This window comes from Chelonia mydas, chromosome 5 (assembly GCF_015237465.2).
Source record: "Chelonia mydas isolate rCheMyd1 chromosome 5, rCheMyd1.pri.v2, whole genome shotgun sequence".
Taxonomy (NCBI): domain Eukaryota; kingdom Metazoa; phylum Chordata; order Testudines; family Cheloniidae; genus Chelonia; species Chelonia mydas.
This window is the reverse complement of record NC_051245.2, coordinates 88,328,001-88,353,063: the sequence shown is the minus strand read 5'-3', so window position 1 is coordinate 88,353,063 and position 25,063 is coordinate 88,328,001. Positions and strand designations below refer to the sequence as shown.

The 25,063-nt window shown below is 38.3% G+C and overlaps 1 protein-coding gene across 7 annotated transcripts in view; it reads left to right on the top strand.

Moving 5' to 3' along the window:
• LOC102933014 (terminal uridylyltransferase 7) overlaps positions 1-25,063 on the top strand; it is a 51,899-nt gene that overhangs the window by 15,254 nt on the left and 11,582 nt on the right. For 6 of the 7 annotated variants that reach the window (XM_037901756.2, XM_037901755.2, XM_037901753.2 and 3 more), the window contains exons 8-26: positions 829-898; positions 1,835-1,961; positions 3,764-3,883; positions 4,954-5,088; positions 7,620-7,800; positions 8,129-9,267; positions 9,370-9,520; positions 10,287-10,373; positions 12,849-12,949; positions 13,629-13,686; positions 14,306-14,409; positions 17,287-17,376; positions 17,454-17,567; positions 17,694-17,771; positions 19,183-19,360; positions 20,581-20,628; positions 20,717-20,808; positions 21,743-21,858; positions 23,211-23,506. In XM_037901756.2, the coding sequence (XP_037757684.1) occupies positions 829-898; positions 1,835-1,961; positions 3,764-3,883; positions 4,954-5,088; positions 7,620-7,800; positions 8,129-9,267; positions 9,370-9,520; positions 10,287-10,373; positions 12,849-12,949; positions 13,629-13,686; positions 14,306-14,409; positions 17,287-17,376; positions 17,454-17,567; positions 17,694-17,771; positions 19,183-19,360; positions 20,581-20,628; positions 20,717-20,808; positions 21,743-21,858; positions 23,211-23,506 (3,285 nt within the window). The remainder of the gene's footprint in view (positions 1-828; positions 899-1,834; positions 1,962-3,763; positions 3,884-4,953; positions 5,089-7,619; positions 7,801-8,128; positions 9,268-9,369; positions 9,521-10,286; positions 10,374-12,848; positions 12,950-13,628; positions 13,687-14,305; positions 14,410-17,286; positions 17,377-17,453; positions 17,568-17,693; positions 17,772-19,182; positions 19,361-20,580; positions 20,629-20,716; positions 20,809-21,742; positions 21,859-23,210; positions 23,507-25,063) is intronic. The other variant, XM_043547265.1, reaches the window with a different exon arrangement.

Below are 25,063 nucleotides of genomic sequence, written 5' to 3'. Positions count from 1 at the left end.
AAATTCTAACTGTGTTCTCATTCACATCAGGAATGGGGATGCCCCTCTTTCCACAGGCTAGCTTGTGAGGATGATTTACCTAGCGACATAAGTGTGCATGGTGCTTCTGACTTGAAATAGGACTGACTAGTCTTTGTCCCAAAGTACTTAAGGCCCTATTTGCAGATCCTAGCCTCCTTTCATGTATATACAACTTTGTGCACGCATCTGCACATACATTTTTGGTGTGCTGATGTTTCGTACACAAGCTAGAATGTGTATATGGAAACTCATCACCTGCATGTTGAGGTACTAAAAAAATGCCACTCAGTCCTAATTTATGCACATCAGTGAAGACTGGGTTGAACCCAGCTGAAAACGGGGTCTTTACAATCTAAATAGAACATACGCAAAGGAAAAAGAGAGGGAGGGTGGCTCCTTTTCTGTTTTACCGTGTGTGTGTGTGTGTGTGAGGTTTTACCCTTCTTTCTGCTCTCTCCTTGTAGCATTTTCTTTAACACAACTGCTAAGTCGCTGCCTCCTCTACCAGCAATAATGTGATCTTGTTTGGAAACACTGCAAGTTTATATAGTTGGACTGCATTTTTCCTTTCATATTTTCAAAATCTAAATTAACACAATGTCTGATAGTACTGACCCACCAGACTTAACTTTCTATTTTCGTGCTTGAATTAGTCAGATTTCTAATTGGAGGTGATCCTTTTATGAGCCAGACTGATAGACCCAAATTCTATTTCTACTCCTTGCGCTACATGAGTTTCTCCTTAAACACGAAGAATATTATTAACAATGTGCTTAATGTGGCTTTTTCTTTTTTTTCCCCCCCCAGAATCTTTTATTGATGTTGATGCAGATTTCCATGCTAGAGTACCAGTGGTGGTGTGCAGAGAAAAGCAAAGGTCTCAGTTGTCAATTTGTGTGTTCTAATAGCATATAGCAATGTAAATTACACATACCCACACCTGAAAAAATAACATTTCTGTACTAAATTATTACAGTTCCATGGATCTTGACACAAACACTTATGGGCAAGTCATTCCTAGCCTAGAATAAGAGGGTAAGGGTTATTTCTTCCTCAACCCCCTCTTCCCCAGTCCCCTTTTAAAAAAAATAAAAAATAAAAAAAAAATAATAAGAAAAAACCTTTTATTTTTTCACTGTGCACCCCTCTGCACTGGGGATGATTGCTAAAGTAGAAAATTTCCTTTCTTCCCTTCTAGACGATGCAGATTTAATATCAAATGAAAGAAACCTAAAAAACAATGTAAGGGGAGCTTAAATAGCTTTAGTGCTATGAGGAAAGGAGTGAGGCATTGTATTTTGCCCACTTACCACATACCACTTCAGATTCATGAAATATTGTGTAACTAGCTACTGATGTAGAATCTATCACCAGTTGTTTGCAGCTCCTTGGTCTTTCATTACTGATTTTTTTCCTGCACTCTGGAAATAGTTTATGAACTGTGTTAGTAACGGGGTTTGGTACAGTGAAATTATTTTGATTCACGGAAGTAAATGACAATGTGTGATGTTTTAGTTCATTGACTAAATGATTTAGTTGCTTAAAAAAAATCTCCAGAAAGTAAGTGAGTGAATTGCTGTGAATTTTAAAATGCTTTTGCTCTTGTAAAAGCTTTAAATGTTTAAATTGTAAAACTAAATACACAGGTCAAACTGGTTTTGTTTGCCTCCTTTCATTGTAAATGTTAAGTCTCTGAGGCTGTTAAATCTGTCATCATAGCCTCAATTTTGTGATAGGTTGTAAGATTTCGTCTGACATACAGCTTTCCTTAAAACACCTGCAGGATTTTCAGGTTGTTTCTTTGTCATTGTAGTGGCCTTGTTTGTAAAGTAAGCGCAGGGAATGAAAATGCTTGTCTGACGACAAACCATTTGGCTACTCTTGGAAAACTAGAACCAACTCTTGTACCTCTAGTGATTGCCTTCAGGTACTGGGCGAAGGTGAGTCTTTTTTTTAATAAAAACCACAAATGGATGTGTATGTCTCAAACCGTTCTTTTTGTCCAACTCTTGTGTGATGAGTTTCTCAAAACAGGCACCTGGATAAGAGAAGGTAGGCAGTGTACAAAAGTTTAACCAAGATACATCCTGGTTTTCATGGTGTTTATCTTTTAGTCTAATGTCCTGCTAGTAAATCTCCAGTTGTAGTTTAGGAATGCGATTGCTCTAAGTCTCTTCTTGGGAAAAAGTTACTCTTTGGTCTGAAATTTTGCATGATCTAGAGCAGGGGTTCTCTACCTTGGGGGATGCGGGCGGTCACAAACAGATTGCAATTGCCCTGTCCTTCATATGGCTCCATTAGGGGTTGGATAGACGGTGTGCCCTGCTATGGAAAAGGGGCTTGCTGTATGGAAAGCTGAAAATCGCTGGTTTAGATTGAGTGACTCTTTTTTTTTCCTAACTGTACAAAAAGAATCTATTCAGTTGCTTCAATGATCTAAATATAACAGTATTTCATGCTTTTAAGAAACTTTCAGTTGCTTTATTAGGTTCTTATAATTCAAAAACGTCTTTGAACTTTAAACGTGACCCACAGGCTTTCCTCCTCTGAGGAATACAATATTTGTTATGTGCAGTATATTATTTTCTTTGCCAATTATGTGCATGCACTGACTGAGATTATCTAATCGTTGCACTAAATTATAGTGTATACAGCAACTGCAACTGTGCCACCTTGCCTTTCTAGTTAAAGATCTCTTTACATAGGCAGCATTTTGTATATGATCATAGAGATTGATGTGAAACTCTAGCTGGAATTTCTTGACTTCGTACCAAAAAAAATCCACCATGATGTTGCTTAACAAGCTCTTTTGTTACGTGATTGCTGAGAGTCTAACCACATTAATAGCAACGCTTAGAAATTATAAAGATGTTGATATGCATATCTTTGTCTGTTAGTCTTTTAAAAAATTGCTTATGAAATCCCAGCTTCTCTGCACCTGAGTACCAGCCGCAAAAGTGCCTCAAGTGCATAGAAGGGGAAGATTATTTGTGAAGAATTCTTAAAATTTGTCATATGAGGTAATTTTCACATTTGAAGTTAATGGAAACAAATTAGGAAGAGTTCATGTGGACAAAATGAGTGAAATCTTTGAGTGTTTGATGCAAGTATGATATATGTTTGACGGAAGGTAGGGTATGTTTATTTCATGTAGCAAGTCGCTTTAAAATGGTGAAGTTTGAAGTCCTAAATAAGCCAGTCATCTTTGTGAATGTTAGACAGTACTCTGGGTATACATACCATATATGCCACCTGAAGTCTTGATTTCTGAAATAGCTTGAGGAGATTACAGTACAAAGATAAGAGTCACAATTTCTGAATTTATTATACCATAACTCTTTAAACTGAAAATGAGCAGTTCGTTAAAGGAGCTGAAGGGAATTATGCCGAGATCTCATTGACGCAATTTCCCTTCACCCTCACTGCAAATCCCAACTGTTGCGTACAACCAGTAGCTTGATTGGCTGGAAGATTGTCAGAATGGAATGCATACAAGAAAAGTGATTTCAGTATTCTTACGCTAGAACACCGGCTGTGATTTTAATGACTACATGAAGTCCTTTGGAACCAAACACATCCCACAACATGGGGACAAACGAGTTATGTAAATCTTCGCGCTCTCTTCCGGTATTTAAATTGACGGTTTTGCAAATAGGAGAATGATGATCGATACCAAAAAGACTATTTGTAATAAAAAGCTTGATGCGGAAAAAATATTAACGTGTTTCAATTTTTTTTACAGCTGTGTTGTGCTGATCGTCCTGAAGAAGGAGGTTTGCCATCTTACGTGTTTGCTTTAATGGTCATTTTCTTTCTACAACAGAGGAAAGAGCCATTTCTGCCTGTTTATTTGGGATTGTGGGTATGTGCTACTTAAGTCTTATCAATCTGAGGGTGATATTTTCTGTTATAATTGTAAATTATTACTTGCTTGTGTCTTGCCTATCCCTTGTGCAGGAGAGTAAGACACTTAGTCACCAACAGCAAAATATCAATATAGTTTTTGTGTGCATAATATATGTGACAAGAACATGCCACAATTAAGTTTGGTTGAGCAATTTTAATTCCTTCCCCTTGTGCGCAAGCATTATGATGCAGTCTTTAATTACGTGATCACATATTATTTTCCACAGGATACTAGCCTCATTCAGTGAACGGAATGGACAGTGCTCACTTAATGAGCAGTTATTCGCTCTTTTGTTTTCTCATTGTTCAGTGTGTGGCCCCATCTCCTTGGCTGCACAGTCCTGATTCACCCATACCGCAGGTCCATACTGCGCACTGATGTGGCGGGGGTCCTATGGAAAAAATAATATGCAATTATGTAGTTAAAGACTGTATCATCGTGCCTGGGCACAAGGGGGATTAATTAAGGTGGTATCCTATGTGTAATTTTTTTCAAAAACAACTCTCTAACTTTTGAGTGGGACTTAGGCACTTAACGTTTATCCTAGGCCTATAATAAACTTCTTCAAACACTGATCTATTTTATCCTTAGCATATTTCAGAATTGTTTACAGACTTGCTATTTACATACAGCTCTTGATCTTGGTTAACGAGTCAAATCGATGTATGTATAAAATTTTATTTAAAGCCACGTGACGGAACCTCTAACAAAGTAAAGATACCAATAGAAATCATAAGTAGATGGATACTGCGTGTAATTTCTTATTTTGAAAATCGACTAATGGAGTTGTAGTGCGCATTGGTGACATTTAATCAGAAAGCCGATTACCTGGGGAGGAAGAACCCTATCGAATGAGAATTCAGTAAGCCTGTCTTTATTATGGGTATAGTATATGATGATTTTTGTACGTCTTTAAAATACTGACTTTTTTCTGGATGATTAATAGTATGGAGGATGTTGGTTTGAAATCCTTCAGATAAAAAAAGTGTCTGGTGTTTTTTCCTCTTTTCCTCTGCACTCTCCAGATTGGAGGATTCTCCTTAAACAAATTAGTAAACTTCAACCTTAAAGATGTTGAGAATGATATCGTGGTCTGGGAGTATAATCCTGCTGTTGATGATGCTGATTCTGCAAAAGAAGCTTCTCCTAAAAGGGGCAAGGTCTGAACCATTTCAGTTACTTCAGTAGTAATCTAGAAATCACTACTGCTACTCTCAGCAATGACCACCCATCTTTATTTTAAGTGAAGTAAAATTGTTGATGTATTGCGAAGCTAACCTGCATAATTTAGTGGCTGTGTGCAGTGTCGTGGCCGTGTCAGTCCCAGGATATTAGAGAGACAAAGTGGGTGGAGATAAAAATGTATTATCTTACCCACCTTGTCTCTCTAATTCAGTGACTGGTTTTCTGTTGCGTATGCGACATCTAAAGACAAATGTGACAAGTAGTAGGAGACCAGGAAGTAATTCTAAATCTTAAGGTATTGGTGATGTTTGCCAGGGATACCCAGGGTTGTAAGGCACCTCGCTATGTGGAAGCCTTTTCTACGCCCACTGTGGATCACTCTCTGACTCCATCAGCTACTGAAAACGCAAACTTCCCCTCCAGACCTCCACAGGCCCCACTCTCTTTTTCCAGGTTAGTGATAGGCACACTCCAGCACCCGAGTCCTCCAGGCACGCCTGCAGTGACCAGTCCCTACACCACTGGACACTCACACAATTACCAGACCCACTGTTCCCAAAGGAGCAGTTCACCACAGCTTCCCAGTTACTCCTTAGACCACAGCTCAGCTTAACACATGGCATTAGATTTGTTTATAGTGAAAACAAGTATAAGTTTACCGAAAAAGAGCCAAGGCCTAAACTTAACGAACAACACTTTTTTTTCCTGTCTGATAAAGGTTGTCTCATCCAAAAAATCTTTCTCCCGGCTTTTAGCAGCAAGGTTGGTTGTGACCCTCTGTTCATAAGAGAAGCATGCTGTCAGCTTGTCTCCTAGGTGAAAGATGCAGTTTGTCTCTTTACCGTTACCGTACAAAAATCCATTGTCTTAACTTGTGAACAGGATTCCCCTCCTCTCCTCCCATTAGTTGTTTTTTCCTCTATGCGCCTTTCTTGTCGGTTTTTACAATCTCTTGATTAGCCTTGTGCTCAGATAGTAGGTAGGCTTCCATTTGTGAAGTAGACAATACATAATGCACTTGACCAGCGAGCCAGAGATAAGCATCTCTTCTCTCTTGCCTGGCAGGAGTATGTAGATCCCCTTCTGGTGACCTGCCTTAACTCGCACTGAAAATTATGTGCTTAAGGTCTATGTATACGTAACTCCTTACATATTATCGGTACACACATCTCACAATGATTATGCTGACCAGTGTGCCACAGGTTTTCATTAGAGACCGCTTCAGTGAACCAGTATGCAGATACCAGATCCCCTGTGCCCTCAGCCAGTTGGCACCAAGAGGTCCCAGGGTCACAGTCCTGGGTTGTTAATATTTGTTAAACTAGGGGACAACTGTAGTTGACAGAATTCCAAAAATCCTTTTTCAAACTTGACTGTGTCAACTGAGTAACTCTTAATTTCAAACTACTATTTTTCTTATCTAATAGCATTGCTCTTTTTAGAAATAGCATAACTGTATAAATTCAGTCCAAATCGCACATGGGAGTGTTTTATAATACAGAAGTTACATAAACTTAATCCAACAATGGCTAACATTTATAATTTTTTAAGTGTAAAATACTCCATGACGTTTGTCTAAAAAGATCTTATTTGGTAAAATACTAAGCAATCTTTATATAGCAAAAATATGAAATCTTTTAAAAATAATTTGTGCTGTGTTTATAAATCAGAGCCATTATAAAATTCACGTAAACTAAATTCTTACAAAGTATATTAAGATAATGTATAGCCGTAAAAGCTAGGACCACCTGAATCTAAGGAAAAGCATAATGTACTCTAAAAGACTGTGTCAATAATTTGTCACAATACCAAACTGGATTAGCACTGAATCCCAGCATCCACGTCTTTTGCTTCATGCCAAATTATTGATGGTTAGCCCTAAGAAACAACTCCAACCAAAGAGGATAAACTTTCAGAGTTGGCAGAATAAATATCCACAAAGATTTTAAACTGTGTAATTTGCTCTGTCTGTCGCCTCCCCTTCTTGCTTGAAGCGCACATTTTGTGCCTGTACATTTAAGTGACCATATGGGGTGATTCTTTCTGAAGAATGTTTTGCATTTGATGAGGCTATATCTTTCACCCTAACTGAGGTTTTTATGCTCTGAAATGCTCACTTTGAAATGTATTAATTATAGCACAGGAACATTTTTATGTAAATACACAATCATGATTAATATTAGCCATAATCATACATGTCGCTGTCCAACCGTTATTCCATTTGATTTATAAGAGTTTGAGGTGTTAGTGTAAATTAAGATAACTATCTCTTTCAATTGTTCTCTTCTGTAGCTGTAAAGTGTGTGTTTAACTCTCATAATGTTGTAGTTTCCCTTGTTTGAGTAGAGCATTAATTTTTATTGTTGAGACCTGCATACTTGTCGCAGACATGACTGTGTGTCAGTGAAAAGCAAGTTTAAGACTGGCAGAATGATTTTTCTGCCCCATAAAAGAGGGTTTTTCATCCACCTTAAAACTGAAGAGGGTTTTGCTTTCTAATTAACAGGTTCCCTTAGTGTTTGATTCAGGACACCAGTGTTCAGCACCAGTTGGGCAGCTTTGGGTAGAACTGCTTCGCTTCTATGCCTTGGAGTTTAATTTGGCTGATCTGGTCATCAGTATACGACTCAAAGAACCAGTGTCTCGTGAATCAAAGGACTGGCCTAAAAAGCGCATGGCTGTGGAAGGTACCTGAAGTCTGTCAATTAAGACTTATCGGCCCTCTGACTTACCAAGTACGCTGTCAGATATGTTAGCAAAACAATTTCAGGCATATGTTTCTGTGTGATATTATAAAATGTATTAAACATATACAGTTTCCTCCACATAGTCTAGAGCTCTATTTATTGCTAATGCGTTCCTAAAACAGTTCATTAAATTAATTGACAATATATCTAAAATTTGTTGTAAAACAAAACAGGACTAATCAAACCTGTCTTTGCTGCTTCTTTATATCCATCAATGAAGTGTTAGATTTCTGTATTCAGTTAGCTCCTGGCTTTCTTTTTCTTTCAGACCCTTACTCAGTAAAGAGGAATGTGGCAAGAACTCTGAACAGTCAGCTAGTCTATGAATATATTCTTCACTGCTTAAGGGCAACTTACAAATATTTTGCCTTGCCCCACAAAAAACCTACAAAATCCAGCCCCAAAAAGCCTTTGAATGTCAATGAGGAGACATCACAAAGATTAGAACCTGAAAAGGATGCCATAAAGCATGATGCCACCGATACGCAAAACGTAGCTGACCAAATGGGGGAAGTGGTAGCAGCTGATTGTATTAATATTATTGACAGAAGTATAGACACGCCTCAGGCATGTACAGTTGATCCTTCAAAGGTGTTTGTCTCTGAAAGCGTGACCAAAGAAGAATTGGCAGATGATATAGGACATTTGGGAATTGCTCAGGAAGATTCAGACTTTGTAATTGAAGAGATGATTTCTGGTGATAATGAGAACTTTAAACCAAGCTGTGTAGAGACAGAAAGTGGAAATGAGGAGGAGGAGGAGGAAGAGGAAGAACATGACCAAGATGAGAAATGGCAGAAAAATGTGATAGTTATTGATCAAGGCTTGGATGACTACAGTGAAAATGGAGATCTCCCTATTCCAGCAAGTGAGCATGATATTGAAACATACAGTATTTCGGACTCTGAAGGTGTTCATAGCACTGTAGTCAGAGAGAGTGATGAGTTTGGTTTAGAGTGCAATGTAATACTCGACGATAAGGCTGACATGGATGAGGAGAGCACAGAGGGGACTGATGAACTGGATGATTCCCTGAACAAACGTGCACCTTCGTTATCTGAAATGAATAACTCAGATGAGGAAGGAGAGGAAGAGGAGGGAGAACAGAGTTTTCTCCTAAACCAAAGAGAATGTGGTGGTATTGTGACTGGACAAGATGATGAGCTGGACAATACTTACACTGCATCTGGGGATGAAGATGCACTGTCTGAGGAAGAATTGTCCGTCTCTGTTAAATATGAAGAGACAGAGCTGGGAAAACATGTAGCTAAATCTCTAAGGGTAGATTTGAATGAAGAGGATTTTATAGAGAAAGGAAGCCTTTGTGAAGAGGGCATACTAATAGGACAATTTATGGAATCTGAGCTCTTTTATGAATTTAATAAACCCGCTTTCACAAAGGGCAAGGTAAGCTTTTAACATCTAACCACCAGGAAATATTACTAAGTATAGTTCTGATTCCTGAAAGGGCCGTAGACTTAAAAAATGTCTTGCTTTCTATTCACGCAGTCTCCTATGGTTGTATGTAGCTTGTGCAGACGAGAAGGTCACCTAAAGAGGGATTGTCCAGAAGACTTCAAAAAAATTGAGCTAGACCCTTTGCCAGCGTTGACACCCAAGTTTTCAAATATTTTAGATCAAGTTTGCATCCAGTGTTACAGTAAGTCATCAATACTGCACTCTTTCAATATGTTTATGGAAAATATGAATTAGTTAGCTAGATTTTAATAGTACTTTAGGGAATTCTCTGAGGTCAACAGCATCAGTGGAGCTGGGTTTTGAAAGTAGCAAACTTAGTACAACAGGTGAGATTCTGTAGGGTAATGACATTAGTTTAATTGCTAAATTGCACCTGATACTTGTTATATTCATAAGTCTAAATTGTACCTCCAAAGAGTAAAAATCCAAAGTGTGTAGGCTGCTCTCATGACTCCTTGAACTAAACATGGAGTCAATGAAAGCTGCTGGATATTGGATATTCCTGAAATTTAGGCATCTACACGTAGACTTCAGAGCCTATCTGAGGCATCCTTTTTCCAAAAATGTTGTCCGACCCTCTTCAGTGCGGTTCTTTGTGTGATATTTTGTATCTCATTACCAGAAATTGCTGTTTGAAAGAACAAAGGCAGGACCATTACTAGAAAGAACGATATGCTGACTTCAGATTTTTTGAACCATTTCCGCCCCCCTCCCCCCCCCCCCATTCGTTTGATCTTTCAGTATGGCACCCTTCACTTCTGACCAGGCAAAACGACTGTTTTCCTAATGTATTTTTTTGTTTGACTTAGTATTTGTCTGCTTCTACCCACTCCTCCCTCTCTTCCCCTCCCACATCAATTTCCTTTTTTCCCCCTTCCTGTCACTTAACTGTGGCAATGTTTTTACATATTTTGCCTGAATGGGTGTGTTTCTGGCTTTTTTTAAAGAGGATTTTGCTCCAAATGTTATAGAGGATCAGGCTCGTCAACATATACGGCAAAATCTGGAAAGCTTCATCAGACAGGAGTTTCCAGGTAATTGTGTAGCTTCTTTTCATACTCATATTTAGTTTTTTTTTTTTAAGTTTCACTTTTTTAGTATTTTCAACAATTTCATTGTACCAGTATAAAGAACAAAGTTAGCTAATTTAAACTACTTCTTAAAATATTCTGTTCAGTTGTTTAAGACTCTGCTATAGGCCTTCAGATTAATTGGGAATATTTTCTGTTGCAATAATCTCAGCTCACTGTTAAAGCTTGATGTTTCCACCTCATACATTATAAAAAAAATATAAATGGACATGTTTTTGGAGCTTTTTGTTTGTTTGTTTTAAGAAAGAGCACAATCTCAAGGAGGCAGGGCATAATCATAGAATATCAGGGTTGGAAGGGACCTCAGGAAGTCATCTAGTCCAACCCTCTGCTCAAAGCAGGACCAATCCCCACCTAAATCATCCCAGCCAGGGCTTTGTCAAGCCTGACCTTAAAAACTTCAAAGGAAGGAGATTCTACCACCTCCCTAGGTAACGGAATCTCCTTCCTTTGAAGTTTCTAAGGTCAGGCTTGACAAAGCCCTGGCTGGGATGATTTAGGTGGGGATTGGTCCTGCTTTGAGCAGGGGGTTGGACTAGATGACCTCCTGAGGTCCCTTCCAACCCTGATATTCTATGATTCTATGATTATGCCCTGCCTCCTTGAGATTGTGCTCTTTCTTAAAACAAACAAACAAAAAGCTCCAAAAACATGTCCATTTATATTTTTTTTACATCCTGTTGGTGAGAAAAGATCATGACATCAGCAGGCATGAACAATAGCTGTTTAAGAAACCAGTAATCACAATTTTATAATAAAACTTTTATAACTAGCATTTTCATCTCAAATTCATGCGTCAAAGTTCGCTGTTCCAGTCGTATTCTTGTAAGACCGCTACAGACTTTCTGAAACCCCTGGCACCCCACCTTGGAATCTTGATCAGGCCAAAAGTATCCCCTTCCTTTTCAGTTCATCTAAGAAATAGCTTTATTTTTCTGCCCTTATTCTCAGTGTAGAAAGAAAAATGTACTGCCTGTATATCACTCTGGGAGTATTCTAAAGCAGAGGCATAACTCTTGGCTATCAGCAAAGCTCCGTAGACTGGAGCTATGGTTTCTATTTCTGGAAATATATACGGTAACCACCTGGGCTTCAGTTCATAGTCTTGCCAAATTTGTATGCAGGCTGCATGTGGAATTTTTGGCCAAAGATTGTTGCATCTGTAAAGACGTGTCGTAACCCAAAGAGAGTTCTTGTATTGCTTATCCAGATCCTCAAGGATTTAGTCAAATCCTCGTGCTGCTAATCTAGTTAGTTTGCCACTTAATTTGTTCCTGGGTGTGTCAGACTCCTATTTGATCCTGGGTAAATTTCTTAATCTCTGTGTCTTCATTCCAATTTGTAAAATGGGGATTCTTCCCTGCCTCAAGGGGGTGACGTGAAGTTAAATTCATTATTTCTGAAGGACTCCAACACTGTGAGTATCATAGTTACACAGGAAGTCACATTCAATTATCACAGTGTTTTCTTCTGCCTGAAATCTCTGAAAAGTCAGTAAATATATTAACTTTGATACCTATCCTAAATTTTATATTTAATCTTAATTTTCATTGTATACCTAAGACTGGTGGCTTGTCACCAGAGGAGGGTAGAGGTGGAGGGCTGTGCTAATCACTGATTTAGTTACTTCCAGGCCCTCTTTTCCAGTCCAAATCCCCATTATTATTCAGACTGCCATAGGGGCCTGAAAATCATCTATCACTACTGCACCTGCTCCGTAAGCCCCTGCAGGTTACTAAAGTTGTTCAAAAAATTAACAAAAGCCAGAAAAGAGACATTGCAGGGATAGGTTTCAGAGTAGCAGCCGTGTTAGTCTGTATCCGCAAAAAGTACAGGAGTACTTGTGGCACCTTAGAGACTAACAAATTTATTTGAGCACAAGCTTTTGTGGGCTACAGCCCACTTCATCGGATGCATAGAATGGACCGTATAGTAAGAAGACTATATATATATATATATATATATATATATATATATATATATATATATATATATATATATATATATATATATATATATATATATATATATATGGGATATTGCAGGGATACTGTCATCTTGTAAATCAAATTGAAATATGAAAATTGTGTGCATACTCTGGCTATAAAGAACACCTGTTCGTGAATCCTTTTTTTCTTAATGCCAAAAATGATGAAAATTTTGCTGTACGGTTTAGTCATTGTTTTGACACAAATGCCTTTTAATTTATTACTCTTAAAAGGTAGTGAATTAGACCAGTAAGTGTACAGCGTTATTGTCCATAGACAATGAAGAAATATGCCCTATATTTAATAAATATTCCTTGTAAAGTCCATTATTACAGAAAAATGGTGTTCAACATTGGCCAAATCAGACCCTAGCTATTAAAACTGAACTGATGGTGTATCAGATGTGGTTATAGTGTCGTGTCCTTTACAGGAACCAGGTTGAACTTGTTTGGCTCATCAAAAAATGGCTTTGGCTTCAAACAAAGTGACCTTGATATCTGTATGACAATTGATGGACTGGAAACTTCTGAGGTAGACTTAGAGCTCTTTCGTATAACTTGTACTGGTATTTTATAGATAGAGCTATTGTTGCTGTGACCACTGTCTCGTGACATCCTTTTGCAAAAAGGACTTGCGCAGTCGCTGAAAAAGGAAATAGAACTTCTACCAAAAAACGTAAATTGGCTAGTGTCTTGCTGCTGTGTCGGCCAATCCGGTTTAAGATTTTCTTCCTTTACCGTTGAGCTTATTCGTAGATTCTTCAGTGAAATGTTAATATTGTTTGACAGGGAAATGTATGAGGCACATTGATTCAGCATCACAGTGTTGATGCATGGTAAGGTAGAAAACGAAGATGGGGTGAGAAAGAAGCAAGTCTTTCTTTTTGGTTATATAAATTAGCAAATGCTTTAAATGCATGTTTATGCATGCATAAACTCTTTTAAGAATATTAGGGTATCCTTTAGTGTTGACTTGAAAATACTCTACATTTTGAAACTGTCTGGTATGAATGCCGCTGCGTGTACAATTTAGGTGTCTTTTTAATGATATGGCTTTAAGCCTAATGACGGGCAATGAATGGCACATGAACTGAAATGGCTTGGCTAGGACATGGTCTAATAGTAATGATTACATATAGCTTTTCTAGAATTTTGCGATGGGCACAAAACGTTATCAGTGCACTGAAATCTTTTTTTCTCTCCTTTTGCAGGGACTTGATTGCATAAGAATCATTGAAGAATTAGCAAGAGTGCTTAAGAAACATTCAGGTACCTTCCTAGAGAATAAGAGTGGATAGTTCTGTGTACATGAATTTGTACACTATTTATGGAGTCAGAAGGTTCAGGGGTATAAGTACACAGATATCATTAAGATAACTAATGCACTGAAGAGTTCAGTGGTAGCAGGATTGGGGACTTAGATTGTGAACATTTGTAGACCTTCATTGCATGACCGGGCCCATTGAAGCGTTCTAAGGTTTATAGAACCAGGCCTAAATTAGACTCTGATACTGTGTTAATAACATACGTGAAAACAAGTCCTAAGTTACAAGTTTGACCCTTTGGACAGTGGTTATAGGTTTGTATTTACATATCCATTTTTTATTTGTTCACAAATAACCTTAATAATAATATTAATAATGCTGAAGATGGCACACGCTAGACATTACAGTTTAGTGTAACAGTATATTCCTGTAAAAATCACATGTAAATGCCTTTTTATGAGGATTTCATTCACTCTGTACCAGATAAGTATTTATGCTATTTTGCTATTTAAACAACAGTTCAGTTTTCAGCTAATGTTAAATGAAAACTAATGCCAGAAACGCTATGAATAATGAATAATCATTGTATTAAAGTGAAAGTCAAACTTAATATTCCTTCCTAGGTCTAAGAAATGTCTTGCCAATAACAACTGCTAAAGTGCCAATTGTCAAGTTCTTCCATGTGAGAAGCAGTCTTGAAGTAGACATCAGTTTATATAATACATTGGTAAGATCACGATTATAAATCACCTATTCCAGTTAGATTTTTAGGTTCTAATCCTCCATTCGACTCTTTCTGGGTGAAGTGAAAGGAGGCAGAGCAGCTGTTTTCTGCTAAAATTGTACGCTAGTAGTAAATTTAGTTAGCTTAATAATAGCAAACACCAGTGTTTTGGGGTGCATTGATCCTTTTGTAGGACTTGGAGGGAAAGGAGTAACATCCTGGGCAGCGAGAAGACCATCGCTGCATGTGTTAAGTGTGGGGACTGTCAAGGTATCAGGGCTGTCTCATCTCTAACAAAATAAGTCGCTTTCCATTGCACGCTATGCTCTGGAGAATTAAGCTGGTGAAAGGTGGAAAACATTAGCTGGAAACAATCTTCCTTTTACCAGATTCAAATCTGGCCACACAAGCCTTTTTAACTTGGAGGGTTTTAACCGTAGATTATCTGGATTATGAAAAGCCCCAGGTGCTACAGTTAGCAGGACTTTGAGAATGGTCCCAAACCCAGCTCGCCTTCTCCATGGAAGCAAAATTTATGTGCCAAGTACTTGGCCAAATGTTTTAAACAACCTATTTAATCAGCGACTCTAGACTTCAAAAGCAAATTCATTGAGACAGTAAGTCTCTGTATCAGCCGAGGGAGATTATTTTAAATGCTAGGTGTGGTGAAAGCCTGTTCGTCAGGTTACACGTCTGTATGTGTCAGTTGGTAGTGCCTGCATTTCTGGGATGAAAGGTTTGTGGGTTTAGGAACTGCCCCAGAATTTATGCTCTACCACATGTCTTAGAAATACAGTAGTAGCTTGATGCTTCACTCTTCTGAGATATTACCTTTTGGATGCTTCTGCATATTGTTTGTGAGTAGATGAAAGTTAAGAATCTTGATACGCTCCTCCCACCAGAGCAGGTGGTAACCCCACTCTCCTGATGAACGCTTCCTGTCTGAATAAAACAGGTTTTAATGTGCAGAACTAGGTAAGTGGTTTTGCTGAGCTCCAAACAGCTGCAGCATTTGCCTTTTAATTCAGTGCACTTAACAGTTTAAGTTGTAAATAGGTGAAAGTGTATGTGCTCACACATTTGTACACACACAGACACATGTATATTCATACATATTAGGGCTGTCAAGGGATTAAAACCATTAATTGTGCTGTTAAACAATAATAGAATACCATTTATGTAACTATTTTTGGATGTTTTCTACATTTTCAAATATATTTCAGTTACAACACAGAATACAAAGTGTACACTGCTCACTTTATTTCTTTTTGATTACAAATATTTGCACTGTAAAAAACAAAAGAAATAGTATTTTTCAATTCACCTAACACAAGTACTGTAGTTCAATCTCTTTATCATGAAAGTTGAACTTACAAATGTAGAATTACATACAAGAAAATAACTGCATTCAAAAATAAAACAATGTAAAACTTTAGAGCCTACAAGTCCACTCAGTCCTACTTCAGCCAATCGCTCAGACAAACAAGTTTGGTTACAATTTGCAGGAGATAATGGTGCCCACTTCTTGTTTACAACGTCACCTGAAAGTGAGAACAGATGTTGGCATGGCACGGTTGTAGCCGGCGTGTCAAGATATGTACGTGCCAGATGCGCTAAAGATTCATGCTTGTGCTTCAACCACCATTCCTGAGGACATGCGTCCATGCTGATGATGGGTTCTGCTCAATAACAATCCATGGCAGAGCGGATAGACGCATGTTCGTTTTCATCATCGGAGTCAGATGCCACCAGCAGAAGGTGGATTTTCTTTTTTGGTGGTTCAGGTTCTGTAGTGTCTGCATCTGAGGGTTGGTCTCTTAAGACCTCTGAAAGCACACTCCATGCATCGTCCCTCTCAGATTTTGGACAGCATTTCAGATTCTTAAACCTGGGGTTGAGTGCTGTCGCTATTTTTAGAAATCCCGCATTGGCACCTTCTTTGCCTTTTGGCAAATCTGCTGTGAAAGTGTTCTTAAAACGAACATGTCCTGGGTCATCATCCAAGACTGCTCTAACATGAAATATATGGCAGAATGCGGGTAAAACAGAACAGGAGACATATAATTCTCCCCCCAAGGAATTCACTTACAAATTTAATTACTGTATTATTTTTTTTAACGAGCGTCATCGGCATAGAAACAGGTCCTCTGAAATGGTGGCCAAAGCATGAAGGGGCATATGAATGTTTAGCGTATCTGACACATAAATACCTTGCAACACCAGCTATAAAAGTGCCATGTGAATGCCTGTTCTCACTTCCAAGTGACATTGCAAATAAGAAGCAGGCAGAGTATATCCCGTAAGTGTAAACAAACTTGTTTGTCTTAGCGATTGACTGCACAAGAAGTAGGACTGAGTGGACTTGTAGGCTCTAAAGTTTTACCTTGTTTTGTTGTTGAGTGCAGTTATGTAACACAAAAATGGACATTTGTATTTTTTTCATGATAAGGAGATTGCACGAGGTATTTGTATGAGGTGAATTGAAAAATACTGGTTCTTTTGTTTCTCATATTTACAATGCAAATTCAATCAAAACTAATGATCTAAAGTGAGCGCTGTACATTTTGTATTCTGTGTTGGAATAGAAATCAATATATCTGAAAATATTTAATACGCTTCAATTGGTATTCTATTATTTAACAGTGCGATTAATCGCGATTCATTTGTTTTAGTTAATCGTGTGAGTTAACTGCGATTAATCGACAGCCCTCATACATATGCAAGCTTTTCAAGTGCAAGTGGTTGTGAATCATTGTAGGTCTGTGCTCCTCTCAAGGAAATAGGTCATTTTCAAAGCCTCCCTGATCAGAGGCATTAGCTAACTACCACTTTTTCCACCTCATGCCGTTTCCCATACTTGACTTCCTTATTTATTTACAGGCCCTGCATAACACAAGACTCTTGTCCTCTTATGCAGCCATTGATTCCAGAGTGAAATATCTGTGTTACACAATGAAAGTCTTTACAAAGGTGAGTAACACTTCAGGCACTCTGAAAGTGATAACAGCCCCAGTAAAAAGTTTTATAATTTGCTTTTCTCTTTCCAGATGTGTGACATTGGAGATGCATCTAGAGGTAGCCTGTCCTCCTATGCATATACTCTTATGGTGCTTTATTTTCTTCAGCAGCGAAACCCACCAGTCATTCCTGTTCTCCAAGAGGTACCGTATGTCAAGAAATAAATTGGTCCCAGTTAGATATTTTTTGGTGCACTCTTGACCAAAATAGGGATCAAAATCATCAAGTCTGAACAGCCATGCTCTAACTAGTTAACTTTCTGTTCTTAGATCTACAAGGAGCCAAAGAAGCCTGAAATTTTAGTTGATGGTTGGAATGTTTATTTCTTTGACAAAATAGATGAGTTGGTGAGTCTTCTATTCACTTTTCTGATACAGCATTATCGTGCAATAACTCTGTAAAGTGAAACTAACCTCTGGTAAGGCATGTATTTGAAAAATGCAGGAGATGAATGTAAAAGGTAGTTACTAACAATGACTTTTGCTAATCCGTTGTACATACGGGCTGAAAATGAGAACTTCTCATTTAGTTATATAAAATGTCAGCTATTATTGGACCTAGCTGTGTCAGCCTTTACGATTGGAATTGTGAAGCGATACTTCAGCACCGTGCTTTAGTAATCTAAACGTGTTTAGAACGATGCTGAAAATGTTCTTAAAAGAATCTGCTAAATATTTTTCTGCTGTTAAATGGAGCCAGATACTGTTATAACAGCACATGCCTTAAGACATGATATTTTGTTCGGAGGAGAAAAGAGTAATGTTACTCAAGACAGAGATCCAAGCATGAAACTTGAAAGCAGAGTATCTTCTTTGTAAAAGCCGTGTTAGTCTGTATTCGCAAAAAGAAAAGGAGTACTTATGGCACCTTAGAGACTAACAAATTTATTATTAAATCTCCCCACTGTATTTTCCACTGAATGCATCCGATGAAGTGAGCTGTAGCTCACGAAAGCTTATGCTCAAATAAATTTGTTAGTCTCTAAGGTGCCACAGGTACTCCTTTTCTTTTTGTATAGAACTGTACATATTCATATTTATTGGCTTAGCCTAATAAAATACAATCGACCTTCCAAAATATAAATCTCTGAGTTTATTAAAACACTCAAAGCTGAGATTTCCAAGGCGGTATAGGGGATAAAGCCATTCACTTAAAACTATTTGACATATAATGGAAATGTGTGAAAATCCCAATTTTGTGCTGTTAAGCTACCATAACATAGTTGGTTGTCTAGCGTACAAGAGACCAGTGCACCTGCGAATAAATATTTTTGCAAAACCTGAATGCTTTGCATTCAACAGTAATCCTATCAGGTTTGTTAAAGAATAACCACCGATGTGCCATACTGCTGCTTTCTTCCCCACCTGATGATAGGTGACATAACCCTTCAATGGAATAACTTTGTGTTGAAGGGGCACCCAGCCTAACAATAAACTAACAAAAAACTAACAGTAAACTAACAATATGCATATCAATTTTGCATGCTATAAAAAATAAACAGCAAGTTGTTTAAAAAGAAACAACACATTTCTACTCTTCACGCTAAAAATACCCACCGACCATTTAAACGGCAAAATTTGAGTATTAACCTTCAAACTATATAAAAGGATGGAAAGTGATTTAGAGTAACTTTAAACCTCACTTGTGTATAACCACAATTATGTGTAATCTAACACTCTGAAATGATGAATGTGCATTTGCTTAATCTGTCTGAATTGCTGAACCTCAGAAGAAGAAATCTTTCTCTCTAACTTCCAGCCAGCCTGTTGGCCAGACTATGGTTCAAACACTGAATCTGTTGGGGAGCTATGGCTGGGACTTCTCCGCTTCTACACGGAAGAATTTGATTTCAAAGAACATGTTATCTGCATCAGAAGAAAAAATCTGCTTACAACTTTCAAGAAGCAGTGGACCTCCAAATATATTGTTATTGAAGGTATTGTAGGAATTAATACAGAGCTCATTGATGGATGGAATTGCTTTAAAACCCATTTGAATAAATCTGCTCTTCTCGCATGTTGTTTTTCACTTTTTCATCCTGCTGGATTAGGATATTTCCTCCGGCTAAGTACCTTGAGTGAAATCCTGGCTCTCAGAAGTTAGGGACAAAACCCCCCATTGACTTCAGTAGGGTTGGAATTTAGCCCTTATTTTTCAACTGAAATAAAGTTGAAAAGCGAATTTTACATTTTATTTTGTTGCAGATCATTGTGTAGACAGGATCATTTTTGTTTGAGGGCTGACTATCAGAATGGTTCAGAAAACTGGAATTCAGTCCATAGTCTGTCTGTCTCACTGTATAATCTTTTCCCTAAAAAGAAAAGGAGTACTTGTGGCACCTTAGAGACTAACCAATTTATTTGAGCATAAGCTTTTGGGAGCTACAGCTCACTAAACTAATCTTTTCCCTGATTCTTCAGATTCAGAGATTCTTCAGATTCAAAGATGAATGTAAAAGCTAGTTACTAACAATGATATTTTCTAGTATGTTTTACAGACGAGCTGAAAATGATTTTTAGCTTGCTTCTACTCCAACTCCACTTAGTTCTTATCATGTCGCTTATTTGGAAAAGATTAACTGTCTAGTTTCAAATCAGTTTGACTGGCTTAAACATTTCTTCACTTAGCTTTCGTATAGCATTATGCAGAATGTTGAAATGATGCAATGCATTATGTTTTAAATCAGTTCCTTTTTGTTAGAAGACTGAAACCCTAATCCAGCAAAGTACGTAAAAAATCCATGCTTCGCTTTTATGCATACGAATAATCCCTCAGAGATAAAATTTAGTTGAAGTTCACCAAATATTTAAGTGCTGTGTTGCATCAGAGTCCATATGCGGGAAATCTTGTCAATGCAGACATTGTTTTTCTAGCTCATCCAACTTTGATAGAAAGGTTGCGGGGGTGGGAGGGGTTTCCTCTCACCTTCAAAAATTTGCTCTTTTTCAACATTTCGGTCAATTTGGTTCATAGCTGGACTGCTGAGATTCTGTCTTCTGAATATATCCTCTTTCAGGATATGGAGAAATCAATTTCAGTGTATTGATTCTGCATCAGTAATAGCAACATTAGCTTGTTTGTGTTCATATTAATCAGTTTGGTTCAGAGTTCGCTTTCATATGGACTTTAGTAATACCTACAGATTTCTTCACACAGATCCCTTTGATTTGAACCACAATCTTGGAGCTGGCTTATCAAGAAAAAGTAAGTTACCCGGTCCACAAGCATTCCGCAAATTTGCTGAGGGTCTTGATTTCTTTAGACAATTGATTTTTTTTCTTTTATTTCCTAGTGACAAATTTTATAATGAAGGCTTTTATCAATGGCAGAAGGGTATTTGGTACCCCAATAAAAGGATTTCCTAAAGAATATCCCTCAAAAATGGTAAGTGTCTTTAGAATATAGCAATACACACCCACTCACCCTCTACATTGGTATCTAAATCCCTTACCTACTGTGAAGCTTCACACATGACTCAGATGAAAACAATTGCACACTGTTAAGAACTTATTGGTAATTTATGCATGGGAAATGAAGAGTTTCCTTTCAAATTTCAGTGGTAACTTCCATCGTGGTGGTTCTTTCGGCTTCTGCCTATAAGTTGTTGATGGGTTGTTTTGTTTTTTTTAACACTTATATTGTGGCAACACCTGTTAACATTAACCAGGTCGGGGCTCCATTGTACAAGCATAGAGTAAATCGTCGTCTACCCCAAACAGCTTAGTCTAAAATGTGTTGTGTTAAACAGGCTGTCCTAGAGCAAAGCAGCAGTGTGTCAGAGAGCGAGTTAGGACAAGCCCTCACCTGTCAGCATGTTATACAGCTCTGAATTGCAGTCCCATTACAGAGAGTGGAACATGGCTGTAACTTTGTTCTCATTCAGACTATAATGTTCATAGCCACGAAGGAGGTCAAGAAGGCTAAACTGAGTTCTTTGTAGAGCTGTGGTCAGTTAATGGCCTTCCTGATTCTACAGTAGGCACCACAATGGAGTGATACAAAGCACACCTACCTTCACTCTTTTGGGGAGCTGCTTGCGCTAATACGGCCTCACGCTTAGGCTATGTTTACACTAGTACCGCTACAGCTGCGCCACTGAAAGGTCTCCCGTGTAGCTGCTCTTTGCCGGCAGGAGACAGCTCTTCTGCCAGCAAAATAAATCCACCCCGAATGAGCAGCAGTAGCTTTGTCAGTGGTTTTTTTTCACTCCCTTGACCAACAAAAAGGCCATGTCTACATTAGCACTAGTCATAGCTGGTTTAGGTTTCCAAATCTTGAAAAAAAAATAGGTGCACAACACTACATTCTTTCCTTTTAGGAATACTTCTTTGACCCAGAAGTCCTGACAGAAGGAGAACTGGCCCCAAATGACAGATGCTGCAGAATTTGTGGTAAAATTGGACACTTCATGAAAGACTGTCCCATGAGGAAAAAGTACGTATATTTTTAAGGGTTGTGTGGTTTTGGTAGTACAAGGGGTTTGTATAAATTTCTGAAACGTTGGATTCAAGAGATACTGAAAATTGACCAAGTGGAGGGTCCAGTGTTTAAGGGGCTTGGATTACTGATAGAAATGTAAAAGTAACAGAAATCAGAGTTCATCCTTGTAGTTAGAAAATTTGAGCAGAACCGCTTAAATGTCTGAGGAGAAAATAGTCCAGTGTTGATCAGATAATGTTCTTCACCAACTGACTCCAAGAACATGGGCTTTTGCAGTAAGGGATTGCCTCCTTAAGAGCGCTTTCCTTGAAGGGAAAATGTGACTCAATCGTATTCCTAGCCATGCTACAGACATGAAACAAACCTATTTTGGGGGGAACCGTTTGGCCTGAAGACCTTCAACAAGCTTTAAAAAAGCAGCAACAAAACACTTCCTTGGCAGCGAGCAAATCAGGAACGCAAGCAGAAACTGTCTGAAGTATCCTTTTCTGTATGATGTTGTTGTTTTATATTTGATTAGTGAATTGTGAAATGGATATTGCTTAGACATCTAGGTTAAGAACCCATGCACCCTGGCTTAAGCAAATGTAGCATAGCAGAAGTCCCAAATAAAGAATATCGGGTATATTTTCAAAAGCCTCTAAGTGGCTCTGAAACACAAGCATTTTTGAAACTACCACCATTGGTTCCAGTTTTAATTATATTAAATTTCTTTTTAGCATTTTGCTTAGAGCCTTTCTCTTAAGTGGATGGACTGCAGCAGCCATGGTTGATTGTATGGTGGAGGGGGTTTTTGAGCTTTACGTCATAAATTTTTTCCCTTAGATGCGTCTCTGTGTATATACAGTATGTAATATGAAATCACCATGTTTAAAAGTCAACATTTCTTATTTGTATAACAGTGCTGTCAGTCCAGATTTGAGAAAACTTAAACCAATCTAATGTGGACTGAGTACTTTATATTCAGGGTTTTGTAACCGGGTAGAAGTTTGTAGAGCTAGGTGAGAAATCCATGAAAATTACTCCTAGAGTTAGACACTTTGGTTGTAAAGATGTCTTGCTTTTTCGCCATAGTTGATTGTATGGTGCTTTTTTACTACATATTGCTCATATTTTCCATTAGAATTCAGCAGAAAGTTTTTTCCTCAACTACATAAATGAATATTACTAAATATTTTATGTTGGTTCTCCCACCACGTAGACTTTTAGGAAAAAGAGAGATACGTTTATTCATTTTTGTTGCATGTCACATAAATCCTCTTTAAGAATATACTATTTAACACAAAGTTTCTTTTCTCCATCTGACAAAGCCTATTTGTTTTTATGTCACTGTTTTGCTTCTGCAGGTTGAGACGACGACATGATCATGAAGATATTAAAAACCAAAGGTACATCGAGAACAACGAGAAAAGCAGCAAAGAGGAAAAAGATACCTCAATGAAGGAAGGAACGATATTATGTACACCTCAGAAAAACAAACTAGGGAGAGCAACACCGGACACAGGAAGAGAGAAGGCTTCCAGGCAGTCAGCAGAGAAGTGGAAGCGGCAGGAGGACAGGGACTTAAGAGAAAAACGTTGTTTTAACTGTGGGAGAGAAGGCCACATTAAAAAAGAGTGCCCACAGTATAAAGGAGCTACAGGTATGAAACCCAGATACATTCTAAGACATCTTAAACAGACCCTATCATTTTGGAGTATTTAATGAGATTGGCTAAATGGGTCTGGATTAATATCTCATCAAATATACCGACATAGTACTGAACCATCCTTTTTCAAGGGGACAAGATGCAATTGTCTAATTTCCCTTCTTAGTCCTCCTCCTGCCTTAAGGGCACCCCCGTCACCTGGAAAGACTAGACATGATTTCCATTAGAGCTGCATGGCCCAGATCCTCAAAGTTATTTAGGCTCCTAAATTAGATTGAAATCAATGGAAGGTAGGTGCCTAACTACCTTTTGAAGCTCAGTGGAGGTTAGGTGCTTAAATACGTTTTGAGGATCTGGGCCTGTGTGTGGGGAAGAGTTAGTTTTCTGTTTCCAGAGGCTGTTTCCATTTTTCTCAGAATCCCTGTTAGCTCCATTTTCAAACTTTAGATTCCATTTCATTGCATCGTACATCCACGAAGGCTGGCACCAGAGCTATTCTTGTCATCTTAAACTACTGCATTCTGAATAAGTTTAAGCATTTGACCCCTTCCCCCATAAATGGTTTTAAACCATTCCTAATAAGCACAAAGTGCTTATTCAAACAGGATAAGGAAATGAACCTTCTCAAATCAGCAGCCAGGCAGAGGGGATCCATTTCCTGCAGCAGCCTTTGTCATTATCTTGTGCGGGGAATGCTACTTTTCTCAAAGACCACTGATTCAGGAAGGATTTTAAGAGTGATACAGAATACCTAGGATGAGGCCAGGTCCTCCTTCAATGAGGAGATGATTGCCAAAGATCCTTGGTATGATGGCTTGCTCCCTTCTCCAATTTCCTGAGCAGGCAGACATTTCCTAACCTGGAACAGATGAGAAAAATCATCCTGCTGAGATGTAGTATCATAGGATTGGAAGGGACCTTGAGAGGTCATCAACTATTGTTCCTTCCTAAGTGGAATACTTTGCATTTGTCCTTATTGAATTTCATCCTGTTTACTTCAGAGCATTTCTCTAGACTGTCCAGATCATTTCTAATTTTAATCCTATCCTCCAAAGCACTTGCCACCCCTTCTAGCTTCGTATTGTCCGCAAAGTTTATAAGTGTTCTCTCTATGCCATTATCTAAATCATTGCTTAAAATATTGAACAGAACTGGACCCAGAACTGAGGGACCCCACTTGATATGCCCTTCCAGCATGACTGTGAACCACGGATAACTACTCTCTGGGAGCAGTTTTCTAACCAGTTAGGCACCCACTTTATAGTAGCTCCATCTAAGTTGTATTTCTGTAGTTTGTTTATGGGACATGAGACTGTTATGTGAAGCAGTATCAAAAGCCTTATTAAAGTCAAGATATGCCACATCTACCACTTCCCCCTATCCACAAGGCATAGAACCATAGAATATCAGGGTTGGAAGGGACCTCAGGAGGTCATCTAGTCCAACCCCCTGCTCAAAGCAGGACCAATCCCCAACTAAATCATCATAGCCAGGGCTTTGTCTTAAAAGCTTCAAAGGAAGGAGATTCCACCACCTCCCTAGGTAACGCAT